General features: G+C 42.2%; 2 protein-coding genes across 4 annotated transcripts in view; one reads left to right on the forward strand and one right to left on the reverse strand.

The window, feature by feature from the left end:
• The window catches only part of col17a1b (collagen, type XVII, alpha 1b), an 83,639-nt gene extending 68,580 nt beyond the window's left edge, over nucleotides 1-15,059 (forward strand). The window contains exons 46-56 of the mRNA XM_084321707.1: nucleotides 2,778-2,897; nucleotides 3,035-3,163; nucleotides 6,705-6,848; nucleotides 7,149-7,253; nucleotides 7,492-7,671; nucleotides 8,420-8,563; nucleotides 8,848-9,144; nucleotides 9,330-9,497; nucleotides 9,617-9,688; nucleotides 9,787-9,891; nucleotides 10,463-15,059. Of these exons, the coding sequence (XP_084177833.1) occupies nucleotides 2,778-2,897; nucleotides 3,035-3,163; nucleotides 6,705-6,848; nucleotides 7,149-7,253; nucleotides 7,492-7,671; nucleotides 8,420-8,563; nucleotides 8,848-9,144; nucleotides 9,330-9,497; nucleotides 9,617-9,688; nucleotides 9,787-9,891; nucleotides 10,463-10,518 (1,520 nt within the window). The 3' untranslated portion in view covers nucleotides 10,519-15,059. The remainder of the gene's footprint in view (nucleotides 1-2,777; nucleotides 2,898-3,034; nucleotides 3,164-6,704; nucleotides 6,849-7,148; nucleotides 7,254-7,491; nucleotides 7,672-8,419; nucleotides 8,564-8,847; nucleotides 9,145-9,329; nucleotides 9,498-9,616; nucleotides 9,689-9,786; nucleotides 9,892-10,462) is intronic.
• Nucleotides 12,683-18,973, reverse strand: part of slka (STE20-like kinase a) — a 72,006-nt gene continuing 65,715 nt past the window's right edge. For all 3 annotated transcript variants that reach the window (XM_084321710.1, XM_084321709.1, XM_084321708.1), the window contains one exon: nucleotides 12,683-15,776. In XM_084321710.1, the coding sequence (XP_084177836.1) occupies nucleotides 15,636-15,776 (141 nt within the window). In that variant the 3' untranslated portion in view covers nucleotides 12,683-15,635. The remainder of the gene's footprint in view (nucleotides 15,777-18,973) is intronic.

An 18,973-nucleotide genomic window follows, 5' to 3' on the forward strand; every position in this document is an offset into this window, starting at 1 on the left:
CCCAAGCCATTGTGTGGCGGGCCAATGATAGCGAAACATTTTTAACTCTGTAAAAAAAACGACATATACATGTTTGCACTGTCTTTTTTCTATTATAAAGTGCCTCTCACACAGTGCATAACACATGAACAGATCAGTCATTTGATTTTAATGCAGGTGCTCGCATTATAAATCGAGATCAGTAGGGTGCATTTGATTTGAAGCACCACGGCGGGTCATCGAATGTATTATTATTATTAAAACACAACACTCACCATAATGCAGGCAGCCCTGGCCTGGACTTATTATTGTTTCTGCTTCGGTCCTCCAAAATCCATGCTAATGTTTGAAACATGTCACATGTCCACTCGCGTTGAATGCCCACCCAATGTCCACCCAACTTGAACACAGTTGCTTGCTTCATTGCCTCGTGTTGCCATGTCAACACGCGAGAGTCACCGGTTGCTTATTGCGAGAGTTACCTGTTGCGATAAACCCGTATTTTAAGTATTCTCCTGTTTATTAAAAGAAGCTTTATAGGTCGTAGGCTCCTCTTCTGGCTCATCAGTTGGTATTTCCCCGTTGCAAAGAAGTTATTCAAAGATGTTTGTTTTGTTTTTGCAAACGTTCGCTCGCATGACGGCATCCCAAACGCGGACGTGAAAGTGAAATTCCATTGGTTCTCCCAGTCCACGTGACCATTTCTAGCATTTCAATTGGCTATAGTGACAGCCATAGATATGATGAATAGATAGATACAGCTTCACAAAGACACTCTGGCGTCACAACGAGTGAATATTTCCTGCGCGTAAAATAAACATCATATTCTCAAAATAACCTGACGGGACAGAAATTATTGCTGGCGGGCCCATTTCGGCCCGCGGGCCGCCTATTGCCGATCCCTGATCTATAGGCTAATTTTAAATCCCTCAGTACCCCAATCAATCAGATTATATTTCTTTAAATGTGCCTGCTGGCAGTAGGCTTAATGGAATGAATAATCGAATGAGATCTTGCTAGCGAAAATAATTAGTTAAACTCTTTCAGAATAAGTAGACAAAAACAAGCCCAAAGAGTATCTAATTGATACAAATTAATAGATACTTATGAGGATATCTGTACTGTATGTGCTTAGGTATCATGTACTATAGAAATACATGGTTCCCAAAGTTTTCAAGGTGCGACCCCCGAAATAACGTGTCAGAGAGGCTTGGAGGGAGGCTATACAGTTTCACTATTAATCAGGTTTTAATCTGTTTCGGACATCATCCACACATGATGCATTGAATTGATTAACCTTTGGTTTATACCAGTGACACCAGTCATGTTAATCACCTTCTTGTTCATCATCAGATAACACTAACAGTGCTTGAACAGATAAATGCATTTTCTCAAATTCATTCATCAAAACGTCAAAGGCTTGCAATTGCTCATTCATTTTCTCAAGTCACGTCCACGTCATCAAATCAAACAGCGCATCTCCTCAAACATTTTAATCCCAGTTACAATATCACAATATAGTGTGAGTGACAGTGATACAACAGTCAACAATCCACATAATACAGATTTGTCGTAATTCATATCCACAATCCACGCATGAAGATGCTTCAATTTATGCTTGAATGAAACACAATCCGGGCGCAAATGCATCCACAGCCGAGAATATGAAACTAATCAGAGCCAAACGCCCGATAGGTTTCATTCATTAAAAACATCCCTGCGGGATTCACATTTGCAATGCTCCAACGTTATTAAAATAACCACAGTGTGTATATCGTACCTCGCGAGCGCCGTATATATGACGTGCATTATTTAGAACAAAGTAAATTTATTATCAGCATTTTAGGTATATTATTTTACATTTCAAAAGCCCCCTCTAGAAAAACGAAGCACAAAAACATAATTCAGAATGGTATAATAATGGGATCTAGACTGTGAGAATTATTTCACGAAGGGAGCTGGCATTTCTTTGCGAGGGCGTGGCCATGCAGGTTATCCAGCTAAACTAAACTAAACCCTGCCCTCGACCAGGTTCAAACTTTTTGATCTGTTGCCATAGTGATTTAGAAAATCGCATGTCGGGGAACCGAAAGGTCTAGTTTAAGTCAAGTTATCCTGAAAATTATCCGGCTAACTCAGTTAGCCAGGTACGAGGAACAGGGCCCAGGTCACAACATAAAGCTGATAAACTTCAGCCGGCTTTTAGCTGCTCGATGCACAATTTATATGTTTCCCCCCTCGAAATGCTTGAATACATGTGGCCCATGTTCAAACTATTGAGACATGGTATTACAGGAGAGTAATGGCTAGAAGACATCCACATTACAGCTGACTGCGTTGCACTGTGGAATCCTCACATGACCCACCTGATGTCACGGCAGCTTCATGGAACTCTGCCATTCAGAGTGGCAGCAGACTATATGAACATATACAAATAAATAAATAAGAATAATGATAATAATTATGAATAAATATTATTCTAATTATGAATGAAAACTTTGTGCTAGCAGTTGCAAATGCAGGTAACTCACTCACTCACTCACTCACTCACTCACTCACTCACTCACTCACTCACTCACTCACTCACTCACTCACTCACTCACTCACTCACTCACTCACTCACTCACTCACTCACTCACTCACTCACTCACTCACTCACTCACTCACTCACTTGCTCAGAGATTGTGATAGGTGGATTGGGGGTTCTTGCTCTCTTGCCCTGACAGTAGACGTTGCCTTTTACGCCATTGGGACTGAACTGCTTTGCGCTTGTTTTTGTGCTATTTTTTCCCCTGCAGGTAGAAATACACTATCTAGTCTTCCTGGCCCCCCAGGCCTACCTGGCCCTCCAGGAATCCCTGGCTCCTTCTCTGGCTCTATGGAGGATATATCTGCTCGTGTCATCGCTTACCTACAGCGTAAGCCACTTCTTGCCATTTCCATTTCCAAATGATAGTGTGTGAAGTACTCATAATCGGGGTATTAATAATAGTAATAGTATAATAATACTGTAGTAGAATAAGCAGCACATTTTCAGTATTGTTTGTTGTTTCAGGTTCAGGCTCAGGTTTCAGTGGTGGTGCACAGGGTCAACCTGGACCACCGGGCCACCCTGGCACCCCTGGCACCCCTGGCTCTAGTTCTGGATCTCTGACCGTCAACGCCCTCGTCGCCATGTTACAGAGTAGGTCTACAGCACAAGTGTTCCTTTATTAATCCCCTTGGGGGAATTCAGCCATCACAGCAGCATGGGGGACCGGGGAGGGGAAGGAAAAAAAGAGAATAAAATAAAATAAAATTTAATTAAATTAAATAAAATTTAATAAAATTTAATAAAATTTAATAAAATTTAATAAAATTTAATAAAATTTAATAAAATTTAATTAAATTTAATTAAATAATAAAGTGGCAGTACTGCACATTAGGAGAGAACAGGGATGGTTGTCACACGGGTAGGTTGTCACATTCATTATATTTCGCTACCAAAAGGTGCTTTCTCCCATATTTTGGTATGGAAATGTCCAGAATTGGGATCAGAGCTAGTAGTCTTCTTTGGAGTAAGACAGCTGAACTTTAGGTGAGAGGACATTTTGTGTTTTTCACGTGGAATTGTAAATATTCAGCTCCTCGGTATTTTTCTTCTAGGCTTTTACACAATTGGTTTATAATGAAACAATTGTTACCCTTAAAAAGTGTGAAGGGGAAGCTATACTTTTGATTGTTGTTGGCTAACTAACACATTTTTAGATGGTTGTTAGCCTTGATACTAGCAAGACATTCCAGTTGGGGTTGGTCGTCAGATTTTCTTTGGGGTTGGTTGTCACATGTGACAAGCACATGACAGTGCTTTAATGGACTGTTTCTTCTTGGAGGTGATGGATGAGCTGAGGACAGACCGAGCAGAGCCCAGTGCACCCCAGCCCACCTACCAAGCCTAGTACATCCCAGCCTAGACTACCTACCAAGCCTAGTACATCCCAGCCTAGACCATCTGCCAAGCCTAGTACATCCCAGCCTAGACCACCTGCCAAGCCTAGTACATCCCAGCCTAGACCACCTGCCAAGCCTAGTACATCCCGTACTCCACCCCAGCTGGAAAAGGCAGACACTAGAGTAAAAGGTGTGACAACCATCTCGTTCTCCCCTACTGTCAACTGTTCCTTCTTTGCTGTGCTTCACCTCCACAAAATCAGTTCTGGGACAACACATTTGACTGTTAGTGCAAGGAAAGGGATTTAAAGCCCCAATCCTTGAATTAGTTTGACCATATCAATTCACATACACGTATTCACATGCAATCAACAAGAGTTTGATCTTTAGGCGGAAAATAGGCTATTTGGAACTTTCCTAACCCATTGTAAATCGTGAATATAGATCTCTTTTACTCCTGTGTGTACCAATGTAAACAAACCTTTTATAGCCACAAAATACACATAATTTAAAAACAAATGTACCTGTTAGTCCTTGTATCAAGAGCTCAGTCAATCATCTAGAGAATGAAAACATTCTTATTTCTTACTTTTGGTGTTGAGGTTGCTAATTTGTTTACATTTGGATCACTGATTGGTAGGGTTGGGTACCATTCACATTTGAACCGATACGGGTACCGTTATATTGTAATTTCAGTTGTAAAGAAGTCCGATTTGAACATTATTTATTTAGACATTTTTGTTATTTATTGTTGTACCACACCACACACGTTTTTCCCTTATTTTTTTTCAAACCATGCTATATGTACCAAATTGATCTAGCGTGAAACGGTACTCTGTAGTACCGATGTAATTCGGTGGGTACCCAAAGTACTGAGTTCGGTACCCAACCCTACTGATTGGGCCCTTAACTCTTTCAGTGCCACGCCTGGTTTTCCGTTTTACCGCTTGTATGCCACCATCGGCGCCAATGTTAACGTTAATATCGCCTAATCTATGTTTTAAATTATGGCTATGTGTCTAATCTGCCCATCGCATTATCAAAGACTATTTTCCAGTCAGTGCTGTGAAGACAGATTGTTTTTTTATCGCGTCGTTTCCGTTTCAGAGCAGTTAGAAAAGCCCCCGTTTTGATATAAAAAACAGCTCATTCTGGAGCATTCTATGAAAATCGTCTTTTAGTGGAATATTCCACAACGTTGATATTCGTCTGCCTTTTTATGAATCGTTTTCAAATAAACGCTAGATGATCAATATTATACGTGCACGCAAGCACATTACGGCCGCGCACTGATAATCGCTCCGTTGATTTCCTCACAGACTTTTACAGTGAAACCGAAAGAAGACATTTCACAAAACAGCTTATAACTTCATCAAACTTACTCCGATTGTCCTACCACTGATAACATAGAGTCCTTACCTGACATCAGATGGTATCCAACTGGTATATTCCAATTCCTGATCACCATTCGAAAAAATCGATACGTGTATGGATCCAACGCGACACAGTAGATCTCCATGATCCGCGGGGATCTGAGGCTCCAGAATGAACTGTGGTAACCCCGGCTGGATCAGTGAACTGGAAAATGTGGAGTACCGGATTTTTTTCCCCATTCATTTTCATTGAGTCCATTCCAAAATCACTTATGTCATCTGGGAGACGACAGGGGGCGCTTTTTTCCACAGTGATCACCGGCGCAGCTCGGCTATAGTCGGGTAGGCTCGGGTGATGCAATCATTTTTCAGATCGCAAAAAAAAAAAAAAATTAATAATTCCGAGAAATCTCGTGAGTGGCACGCAACCACCTATAAAAAAACCTGAGAAATCTCGTGAGTGGCACTGAAAGAGTTAACTACTTAAGCATCGGGCAAAAATGGGGCTAGTTTTGCATAACACGCCTGACGATTGCATAATCAAAGTAATTTGTGATTTATTATACTTTATACTTATAGCACATGCATGAGTCTGGTCTCTTTTGAAAGGAAACATGAACTTTCTTCCACAACAAAGAAGAATCACTGGGTGATAATGAAATAGAGTTACAGAGGTTTGAACACACTGAAGTAAATGTTTTGCTTACTCACATTTCTGTTTACTTGTTGCCAGATGCCTGTTTTTGATTTCCAGCTGAGAGGTAGGAGCTGGAAAACATAACGGTTACATAGCCTGAAGTTTTATCTAGTACAGGTCCAAAGTTGATAACAATCCCACAGAAAACTTGTGTTTTAGAAAGGTTTTTATAATGTGTGTACCAGTGTTAATTCGGCATGATTATCCAAAATGGCCGTCCGCTGCCAAGGCGCTAGTCAAAACAAAGAACTTCCCTGGCTTCTTCTTTGTCTTTCTCGTTTCAATCAACCCTCGCGTGGGACAGCTCTGGCTCCAGAATCTCATTGGCTACAAAGGTGGTCAATCATTTTCGCCATCAGAGGTGACTGGTCCGTTCAGGACCCAGCCAAACCGGACGTGATCACTTGTCCGAATGACTTGTCAAATGACGCTCGTCGGATGTTTCGTCTTGTAACTCGAGACTGGAAGCACGCAATAGGTAGAGTAGGGTGATGATCGAAAGGCGGCAAATTAAACTTTTCAACAGTATTGGTTGATCGGCAAAAGCACAGCCCGGAGCCGGAAGACGAGTGCTACGACGTGCGTGACGGCCCGTCGTCAGGCCGTCCGATGTGGAAGCTCAAACTATTGTTGTAGGTTTATTATCCTTTGTATTATTCAGGGTGCATAACCAAGCCATATGGGCTGAGATAAAAGTTGTCTTTCACTTTGGTATCTGTCTTCAGGGGACGACGTGAGACGATATGTGACAGGTGTACAAGGACCACCAGGACCACCGGGGACACCGGGCATACCGGGGGCATCAGGAGGAGGCGCAGTCAATTACAACATACAGGAGATCGCCACCTATGTCTTCAGAATTATGAATGGTTGGTTCACCACACTGTTTAAACCCTAGAGGGTTTGATTCCATAAAACCAGTGGCATCAGGGAACTGTTCATCTTAAGCTACCCAAGGGTTTGATAATCCAGTGAGGTCTGATCAAACACCGGAGAAAGTAGAAAAAGCTATATTGTATTGTGCCATATAATATTGATCTTACCTATATTAGATTCTCAACGCTCCCATCGGTTCTGATTGGGGGCCACTTTGTTGGGCCTGTGAGACATTCTGGGACCCATGCGAGGATTCAATTTAAGATAATTATTTTTTTTATCTCTCTTTTCAGAGCGAGGCATCACCAGCAGTCAGCCAGGACCACCAGGTCCCCGTGGGCTTCCAGGTCCCCCTGGCGCCGTATCTGCTACCATAGACTACACCACACTGCTGAGGAGTAAGACCTCTTTCCTGGCTTTACCACGACACTGACCCAGTGTGTTCAACTGCTGGTCTCGCTGGAGACGGTCCAAGTGGAGATCACAACGAATTAACTAGTAGATCTGCCCAATTTCCAGTTTGTTTTAATCCACAGATCACCTCAGTCTGCGTTTGTTTTAATAACATTTGACATAAAATGTAATCATTTTACGCGTTCACCTTTTCCCTCTGTCTTCCTCCTCTACATTCTTTAGGTTCTGAGTTCCGTACGCTGGTCAGCCAATCAGCGGGACAACCTGGCCACCCCGGCACGCCGGGACTGCCTGGTCCACAGGGCCCAACGGGTCCCCCGGGAGCCTCAATAGTTACCAGCACGGTGAACAGGGGCTCAGGCAGCGGCTACAGCATGGAGGAGATCCATAGTTACCTACAGAGTGAGTCTGGCCGGGAGGATGAACACAGTGTAATGCAACGTGCACCCACTTCGTTTAAACATGGGAAGACATTGAGGGCACTTTTTATTATATCCCCGAATTACATGGATTCCCCTCGACCGCTGCCACCTCCATAACTCCAAGAGCTTTCATTCCAATATTTTTGCTGTGCACATTCTTGACTCCTAGAGAAAGAACCCTATTGATTTTGGTGACCATGTGACATTTCCTCTAGCGCCACCATCAGGCCAAACTTTACATTAGCGTCCTGATCCATTAGTCATACAGTCAGATAACTGATATCCATAGATGTGACTCCTTGTGGACAACGGCTTTGCCATAAGGACCAATGAAGTTCTCCATATAACATTTTCTGCCATTCTTTTCCCCTACTCCCCCTGCCTGTTCATCTGATTCTCACCAAACCTGTTGTGTGGAATCTGTGGACTATTAATCCATTTCAGGAAATTCAGGGTTGTAGCAGCATATGAGAGGGGGGGGGGTATAGCGAGGGTAATAGAAATGACAATAAAAAATATACCCCCTGGTATGATATACACATTTAAATGTAAAATAATAATAATAATAATTCTAGCAAATAGGACAGGAAGTCACTTGTGAACGCACTGTCCGATTTGATGTGCAAATAAGGTCTGAGTCACCTCAACTTCTGTCTGTGAAATAGCTCTGAAATGTATAAATGTTTTGGTCTTGGGTGTGATGCTGATTGTATGAACACATCTTTCAGGCTCTGGTTTCAGAGGCTTACCTGGTCCTCAGGGCCCTCAGGGCCCCCAGGGACCAGCAGGTAATTCACAAGGGGTGGTGACCTACAGTGGAAACTACCAACCGCAGGAGACCATCCGCGCCGAAATCCAGGCGTATCTCACCAGTGAGTTGTTGTCACAGCGAAATATACAATGAATCCTACAGTAACCACACTTCACATCACATACTTCACTGAGCAAGTTTGATTACGTCTACTTGATCTTCATTATGTTCCCTGAATCTGCTTCCAGTTAATATTTTCGGCACAGAATTTTCTTAACCAAAGTTTGAACATATAACCAAATAAAAACAGCCAGTGACACTTGACATAGCCGCAAAATTCCTAACAGACCAAAGATGAGTGTAGGCAGTGGCAGTGATTTTTTTAAATCAAATTCTTTCTTTTAGGTGACAGTATTCGGCGTACCATAATGGGTCCTCCAGGGCCTCCTGGTCCTGAGGGTCCCAGAGGTTACAAAGGAGAGCCAGGCTATGTTCAGGGCTACGGCCAGAGCACCTCTCAAGGCGACCCTCGGCACAACTCTCAACAGAGCTCCTCCGACCGCAGTTCCTCCGACCGCAGTTCCTCCGACCGCAGCTCCTCCGACCGCAGCTCCTCCGACCGCAGCTCCTCTGACCGCCGTGGGTTGACCGAGACACTGGACTACTCCAATGTTGCCCTGAGAGTTACGGACTACATCAAGAGTGAGTAGATTACTGCGGCTTCGCTTAATTACAAAGCAGTTGACTCCGTGTCTGTTCAGGCTCTGAGCTGATTAGAAAATGGTGCCATAGGACAGAGAGGTTGAACAAACTGAGCTAGCCAATAGAGATAGCTACTGTACATAGTGCAATAAGCTGTTACCCAAGGTGCTCTGATCCTCCCCCAGGCCAAGGCTTACTGCAGGACTACCTGGTCGAAGGCCCCTGGAGAGGAAGTGGCGTGAGAGCAATCCAAGGACCCCCCGGACTACCTGGCCCACCCGGCCCCCCCGGCTACAGCCGTGTCATCGGTTCTTATGGCAACGTCACGGCAGACCTCATGGACTTCTTCAGAAGTGAGTATACGGAGGATATCTAACTGTATATTTTTCACACATCAAGTTATGACTGAATGGAGATGTAAAATGTTAGTTCATTGAATTAATTCCCGCTGTCCCCCCCCCCTCTTGTTTAGCCTATGGCACTATCCCTGGACCTATAGGGAGACCTGGTCCAACGGGAGACAGAGGGTATCCTGGACCCAAAGGTATCGTATAGCAGAGTGAAATACTGTTATTTCCATGTAGAGAGCTGTTATGGTCTTTGTTTGATTACTTGTTCATTAATCGATCAATGACTCTGCAGGTGATACTGGGCGTGCAGGAGCACCAGGGATGCCAGGGCTGCACACTGTACAAACACAGCAAGTGGATATAAGAACACATAGACTGCAGAAGAGGGATACAGCAGGTAAACTAACTTTACTGTTGGCCACCCTGGCCTCTTTTCTTGGTCCTCCAATCTGGATGACTGTTGCTTCCCAGATTGATCGGAGGATCAAGGAAAGAGGGCAGGGTTTGAGATGGGTCAATTAAACGCGCTGTCAGTGGTCTACGTGTTAATAATAGCTCTACATTCAGACAGAGTAGTTGGTCAGTAACATGGGTCTCCCAGTCCCTCCGCTCTGCAAGAAAATACACTCGATCCAACCAGGAGAGAGAACTCCACACTAAAAAGATGTGCTTTAAACAGGTAAAATAATCTGCTAGTGCAGGAAGCAAATCTGGCTTGGCAAGATTTCTTGAAATAAGTAAAAATATCTAGGGTGCTCTCTCCTGATTGGATAAAGTGGAAGAGCTGAGGGACTGGGAGACCCATGTTACTGACCTGACACTCTATATCAGTGATGGCGGTCAGAATGTAAGCTTATTTTAATAAAAAAAATAAAAAAATACAAATACAACAAAATACAGCACCTTTATGGGGGCACTGAAAGAATGTAAGAAAAACACAATTCATTGGGATATTCTCTCCACTCCAGGTAAAGCTGCAGCTGGTCATTCGCAACACCACCGCAGACGCCTCCACGGGGTCTAAGGTGTTGGAAGTTCTACCGTCTAGACCACTGGAACCCACTAGTTCTCATTTTAACGTCCTTATCTGCTTCTGAAGTGTAACAGTGGTATGTAGTTTAGACTACATCGCGTTACAAAATGCTCCTCTGCCTGGTCTTTTTGCACAGCTTTTGGTTTGGGGGGTGAAGACAGTAAACGTGTGGATGATGTGAGGAAATTGTGTCACAAAAATGCATCAATCTCTCTCTAAAACTGCTTCGGTAGTTATAGTTTTAGCTGCTGGTCAGTGTTTTAGAAATGCTGTGTGTGGGTGTGTATGATGTTTACTGTACTTATGTACTTATTTTAATCATGTTTCTTTTTTTATTGTGCATTCCATCAAAAAGCTAAAGGGTTGTTTTGATCAAGTAAAAATAACTTAACAAAATACAGGTAACTTACAAATCTTACTTAATTGACATTTACATAATTTTTTTAAAGGTAGCTTTATGGGGGGCAAAAGCAGATAATGGAGATAGCAAATTAACCAGATTTTGTATGTTTCAGTTTTCCTCTTCTTGGCCATGCCCTAACGGACAGAGCCATTTATTACCAGTGTTCAGCCAGGTTGGAGTATTGGACTCCATGTTGTGTTTATCAGTTTTTGCAAATTAACTCTTTATTTTTTCTTTTCAGGGACACTTATAGTAGGGAAATATCCATTGACAAACAATAACCACCAATGGACAGAAGCTACTTTTATTGCACTTTGCATCTCTTTCTTGAAATTTGAATATTTGCATATTTTGTTAATTTTCTTGTTGTTGAGGACTATAATTGTTTTTAAGTGTTATACATTGCTGTCATTGTCACATCAGGATTATAATTTTCTATACTTAAGAATGGGCTACAATGTCATTGTATTCCTTTACCATTGGTGTGTTCACTTTGCTCAAGCATGGAGTCAATAGGAAATTATTGTGATTAGAGTGTATATTTTTTGTGAGACAGCACTGAGATTGACATCCTGTTTTTCACCTCTTTTAAAAAGATGTAAATAAATTATGAAAAGTATGGAATAAATTGCACCTAGTCCTAGAATATATATTATGTAATAAGACTAACATACACTCAGTGGCCAGTTTATTAGGTACACCACCACCCTGATCATGGAAATGGAGAGCTGCTTTATAACGCAGGCAGGATCCCAATCAAGTTTTTCTGCCCCCGATCAAACTAATTTAATATTGATCTGCCGAGTCCTGATCCCATATTTGTATTTTCCAAGATAATACAACTGCACACTTCAAGTAGATTAGTAAAAGCATTTCAATGTAGATAAGATATGCTTGGTAATTATATAGTTTTGCTTAAACAAGAAAATAGCCAACATCACAGCTTTCCCTTAATGGTTTTCATTTATTTTATTCAACAAAAAAGGTTCTGAATTTGATTGGGCTTAATATACTCGATACCGATCAATATAAATGGCTGTGATCGGCGCTGATTCCAATCCGTCTGATCCGATTGGGACATCCCTAATTGAGTCACTGTGCAATTGAATTAGAATGAGCAAAAACAAGTGACTTTAGCAACTGTGAGAGCATGGTATGGTTGAAACAGCATCCCTTCCTTTCAGAGATTGCCGTTTTCAAGCTTTAGTCTACAACCAACCAATACCGTCCGGTTAGCAGCAGTCCTGGATGCAAAAACAGCTAGTTGATGAGAGTCTGATGAGAGTGGAGATAATCCTGCAGGCTACAGTAGGCAGGCCACACAACCAGACACATAATGACAATACAACAATAGCGGTGCAGTAGGTAATCTCAGAAGAACACAGTTCTTGTCATGGATCAGTTTCCCCAACCCTGGGGTCGACGTTCCCCGATTTCAAAGTGGGGTGTCCTGAGGAGAAATCCTACTGAAGCTAAGTGGAAATGAAGCACTAATGCTAACCACTAACAGGCTCCCAAGAGATGCTTGATTTCCACCCCACTGGCAAATAAAAAGCAGTTGGGAACCTTTTGGACTATTACTGTCCGGCCGCCGCGGGTTACTATATCATTCAGAGAGGTGTAGCTAAGAAAATGGCAACTGCTTGTGGATCATCATGTTGACCAGACAGATATGATAACCGTTAGTATTAAGGTCCCGATCTCGCAACAATTTCAGTCGACATGCTTCTAATAAAACAAGAGTGACTAATATACAGTTAATGTTTTATTTACAACAAGACACCTTAAATACATTTGTATCTGTCCTCAAAAATGCATATATGATTATTCATTATGGTAGGATGACAAATGACCCACCCATCCCAAAAACACAAAAAAAAACATAACAATCATGTCATATATCAATATCATCATATCATTGATTTGATATGGACGGAGTCTATGGCATACTTTATGGATACAATTTCCAACTGCCCCCCCCCCCAATAAAAATTCAGCATTCAAGACGTTTGTCATCATTTGTGAGAAAACAGCATCCGTCCAGTGCTAATGAACGTCAGCATACATAGAACCTGGCAGCCCCAAATGACGACATGCACTGATATGTAGTGACAAAATAAACCGGTGATGTAGGCTATGAGCCTATGATCCATCAGTACTTTGTTCATACAGCAATCATTACACACACCAGGAAGACATACTCGCACGATAGGGGTTCATACATTTAAGGACTTACAGATACTGTATTATGCCTTTTCATACACCACTGGTGTCGAGAAAGATCAGCGAAAAGATTGATTACAGCATTGATATATTCTGAATACATATTTAGAAAACTAAATGGAGTCGTAAAATAGTTAAGCATTTTGAAATCGAAAGCAAAACTAGAAATAAAATAAAAAAGCATGCAAAATATTCATATAATTCAGTCGATTTTTGAGTTGGAATAGGCTTGGGTGAGACAAAAGTGACTTGAAAAGAGCAAATCTGTGCATTCTCCCTCACTGTCAAAAATACATTGACAGTACATAACTGCATATTCTCAGCTTATGTAGCCAATAAACAGTGCAAATAAACAGCTTTACATTCCTTCAGTATAACGTCATGTTCCATTATCCACATACTTTTATGAATCGACCATGTCTGCCCCCCGCCCCCAAAGAAAAATGTATTCCATGTGAACACTTCAAACATAATTCCCAAAAGGTTTTGATATATTAAAAAGTAAAATCTAGAAGTTAACAAGTGTCAAACCCCATTTCATTACAGTATACAGAGGGGAATGTGTTTTTGGGGTGTAACTATGACAACCACTGACTACATTCACACGCCGGCCATTTTGCTCTCATGTCATGCTTAAAAGAGATCCCAACCTGAGCATGACATAAGAGCAAAATGGCCACCGTATGAATATAGTCAACCCCCCTCCCGCCACATACACACACACACACACACACACTTCATTCAAACTGTGATACTTCCAATTTATGCTTAGAACATCAAACTTCACTTAAGTACACACAGTACATACATAATGTACATACATACAAACAAACAAACAAACATCTTACTCAGCACTTCATTTACAAGACAGTACATTCCACTGCACCTCAACATTAGGGCTTCCTATACTACCTGGGGGCGATTTGGGGGCCCCTGGCGAGAAGAGGGTACGCGAGACCAGACAATCAGACGAAGGCCTCGTCAGCCTTCTAGCTTACAGTCCCTGACTCTCCGGCCTCGCTCTGCATTATATGCCAGCTGTGCCGCTGCCAACTCACAGCAGGGCAGCTCAAGCATCATGGGGGCTACGTCGAGGGGCGCTGCCCCAGATCACTCTAAAACAAATATATGGTGAACTAGCTTAAAGTGGTGTTCATAATGAGAGATCACTGATTGGTACAGTTATGTTGACATCCATAAGAGCCAATATCCAAGTTTAAAGGCCCAAGTTTTTATACTATATCAATGTGAGGTATATTCACATCAATCCTTACGTTATCCATTATGCATTTGTTTTACTCTAGTGTTTATAAACACTAACAATTTAAACAAATTTTACAGCCACAAAATACATTGAATAGAATTAATAACTGATATGTATCTGTTGTGTAATGTTACCGGTAGTCCTTGCATCAAGAGCCCGGTCAATCAACTAGAGAATGAAAACATACTGTATCTCCTTCTTATTTCAGATTATTTTGGTGGTGGGGCCGGGCTACCCATTTGCTCACGTTTGGATCACTAATTGAGCCTTTAAAACGGCAATAATGACATATTTATTTTCAATGGTTATCTGACTAACTGGGTAAAGCTACTCTCTGAAACACCTCTTTGCTTTTATAAAAAAAAGAAAAACGTAATACTATGTAATGATGGATAGATTATCCAGCCATTAAAAAGGCACAATCCGTGATTTATGTGACTATCTATATCCATATACCTATACATTCACATAGGTGTGTTCTTAAAAAGTTTCACTTGGAGGGATAATTCTATTACTTACTGAGCTCATCATAACTCAAAACATGACCTGTTTTATTCCAATGTTTACAAATATGACCAATATGACATTTTCTAGCTTAAAATGTCACATAAAAGGCATGTTTATCCGTCATGAGGTCAGTCCTAGGCTGACAAAAAAAAATATCTGCAATCCATTAAATGTAACGTAAACAAAGCTTGTAGCGGGCCCTCATACTGTCATCACGGATTGGGCCTTTTAAGTGCGAAACCTCTCGGGCACATGGTGTACTTTGCTGCAAGGTGTGAGGAACACAGGCTCGCGCCTGGAGAAAACAAAAGACTTTAACTCATTAGGCACTGGAGATCTTTTTCACACTGCAGGTTCTACTTGCAACCCCTTCAAAAAAACATGGTTTTGCCTGAGCTACTGTATCTATGATGGAGCGGTGCTTCTTTAGTCATGCTCAGAAAAGTGCAACTGTCCTTTGGACGTTTCCCAACAAGCAGGAGTGACAGCGTGAGTGGAATGAGTGTGCGTGTGTGTGTGTTTCACTCAGGCACATCGCACTCACCAACAGAAACAGTGTAAATGTTTAATTTGAACAGTGACGGCCAGAAACAGGTCCCCCACTCCACTAGGGGGAGTATAATGAGCACAGCCATAGTGTGTGTGTTGTGTATCCGTTTGGTAGGTTTTTATACAGAACTATTTGTCGTTAAGGACAGACTACCAGTGGGGCTATGAGTTGTGCATGTTGGGGATGGGGTAGAACTTGGAGACCCGGCTCTGGGTGGTGGGGTTAAGGCATTCAGACTCGCCGCTCATCTTGAAGAAGACCTCCTGTTCTTGGAGCTTCCTGGTGAACTCCTCCTCCAGCGCCTGCAGGGGGCAGCAGAGACACGCCCACACACAGTTGAACATACAGTATTACAGAGAATCACAATATGTATTCATATTATTGTCATATTGTCATTTTCTGAAATTCGGCTTGGTGTTTGCTTGTACAAAAAAACAAATAGCATAATATAGAGAGAATTAGCAGGGGTGGAAATAATATATTATTTCTGTACAGGATATACAGGGTTTATACACTGGGTGGGTGTTCCATCCTCTGTCTCTATATAAATATTATTCATCAATATATTTGTGAGCACAACCCTGATGCAGTTTCTCATAAAACACATTTCATGTTACTACTTAATTTTAGAACATGCAGAGTGGAAATTATCTAATTACAGAAGATAGCTTGTTTATAGTAACAGAAAAGCTTGTAGTTTTACATTTTAATTGTACTACTATTTTGGATGATTTCAAACTAGAAATGGTAACAACAGCTGAGGTACTCAAAAAACTTGAGTGCCCTCCAACCTAACAAGGCCACTGGCCATGACAATATCCCCTCCAAATTCCTCAGAGACTCAGCAGCCGCCATCACCCCAGTCATCACACACATAATAAACCTCTCCATAAAACAGGGACACGTACCCAAAGACACGTACCCAAAGACTTAAACATTGTGAGTGTAACCCACCAGCACAAAAAGGGCAGCAAATTAGACCCAGGCAACTACCGCCCTGTTTCTATTCTTACCTCTATCTCGAAAGTCATGGACATTTTTTTATACGAACAGGTCGAAAAGAACATCGCGGGACAAAATCTAATCTACGAATTCCAATCTGGCTTCAGAACATCCCACTCCACTGACACATGCCTTCTCTATTTGAATGACCACATCAAACAAGAGGAGGACGCGGGCAAATACTGCGGCATGGTCATGCTGGACCTACAAAAAGGCCTTTGACACTGTCAATCACTCCATTCTGATTGACAAGCTAAAAGCAATTGGTTTTGATCAGTGAGCTGGATGCAATCCTACCTGGAGGGGAGAGAACAGATGGTGGAGGTAAACGGTACCCATTCAAGGGTACTACGACTATGCTTGCACGCACCTCATCGTACCAAAGCACCTCAAAGGCACTAAAAACAAAATTACAAACATCACAAAACAAACTGGTCAGACTACTGCTTGACCTTACTCCTAGAAGAACCCACCTCACCCCTGCCCACTTTGACAACCTAGGATGGCTTAGAGTAGATGGCAGAGTACAGCAACTTGCAATGGGCCTGGTCTACAAGATACACTACACCACTAAGGTACCCATGTACATGTCAAAATACTTCCCAAAGGTCAGTGAATACCACGACCACAACACCAGAGGGAGCTCTGTGTTAAACCCAGATTCGGCTCAAACAAGGGACTAAACACGTTTCGCAATTATGCCACATCAATGTGGAACGCCCTACCCACAGCTGTAAAGGAATGTGAATCACTACCCACTTTCAAAACCACTCTCAAAGAGCACCTACGGGAGACTGCAATTCAAAACTGGCCCCTGTAAATGTCCAAACCCAACCCCCTCCAATGTAGTATCCCCCCTCCCGCCTACCCAACCCCCCCCCCCCCACTCCACCCACCCAACCACCGCTAATGTACAGTTTCCCACCCCACCTACCCCCCCCCCCCCCCCCCACCTACCCAACCTCCTCCAATGTACAGTTTCTTCCCCCTCAAATGTATATACTCTCTTTTTAGACTCCTTTTGTACACATAAACAGTACTGTATATTTGTAGATCTGGTATGTCATAAATGTCTAGATGCAACAGTACTGTCTACCTGTATGTCATATATGTTATGATGAATTGAAAATGGGGGACCCTGATGTAAACAAGACGAAAGTATTTATCTGGTCTGCATCTCCTTACAACTGTGTGTATTGAGCTGTACTGTATTGTACCCATTCTGCAATCTGTTAATAAAATGTTCAATCAATCAAACCTTAGACCATATTCACAGTCTGTCTACCATGTACCTGACACACACAGAGACCAGCATTTCACTGATCGGTCCATTTCCCTGTAGGCTCTCACTAGGCTACAATAGCAGACAATGGGCAATCGTAATTCCTTTGCAAGAACAATTATGCTTTTTCATACTGGTCTCAGTGTGCTCTCCTGTGAAATGTATGACAATGTGAATGTTGAAACAACCGGCCGCACTTCCTCACTCTAGCTAGTTGTAGAGAGGGGCTGTGAAGCACGTCAAAATGTCCGGATAGCGATACATTCCACAGGAGAGCAAACTGAGACCAGTAAGAATAGTGTAGCCCAGTAGGGAAATTGTAGCTAGCTCAATATTGGACCAATGATGGTCTCCATGTGTCAGATACATGGTAGACAGACCGTGAATACAGTCTAATGTCCAAAATAGCTAAATTATACTTTAGACATAAATACAAATACATAAATAAATAAAGGAGCTGATCTAGAATCCGTTTTTGCCATTCATAAATCATATAAGAAATGTATCAATGCCTGTGGGCCTGGGTCCTGTTTTCAGCTGAAATAGGCCAAACTGGGTAGGGATGGGTCATGAAACCCAAATAATTGAATAATCGGTTGTGGGGATCAAAGTAAACTTTTGTAATGTGGTTAGTTATTTCTTTTATATGCAGGTTATTGAACCAAGTTGACTGAAAAGCAATTTTCAATTTCAGCCACTAGGAGGGAGTGTTGTGTCAAGCTTGGAGTGCTGTTCCTGCCTGACCTCTGGCCTGCATGCACTGTTGTTATTCTTCTTCTTCTTTGGCTCAGTAGCTGACTGCAATGTAGCACATTAGCCCTGTGGCAAACTTCAAGAACATTGAATGAAAGTCTTGGGACATGTGGACCAGAGTTGTTCTGCCGTGGCACCATGTCCACAAGGCTGACTCGTAAAGAGCATCTGTTTATGCAATAAGTGAGGATGACAGAGCTTGCAAGTCAAACTAGCCCAGCATGATGAGCGCAAGTTTGATGGAAGAGTGCCAGATGCCGCAGTGAGAATAATTTTCTCTTTTACCCGTCATCTGTTCTAGTCTTTGTGAATGCGGGGACACTCCGACTATTGGTTATTCATTCAGACCACCCACCAGCTAAAAACCAACCATGGAAAAGTTGTGCACATGCATAAAACAAGGACTGATTGTATCTAACTCCAAACCGTTGACATATATTATTTCTAGGGATGTCCGATATT

The sequence above is a fragment of the Notolepis coatsorum genome, assembly GCF_963971535.1.
Source record: "Notolepis coatsorum genome assembly, chromosome: 9".
NCBI classification, from domain to species: Eukaryota; Metazoa; Chordata; class Actinopteri; order Aulopiformes; family Paralepididae; genus Notolepis; species Notolepis coatsorum.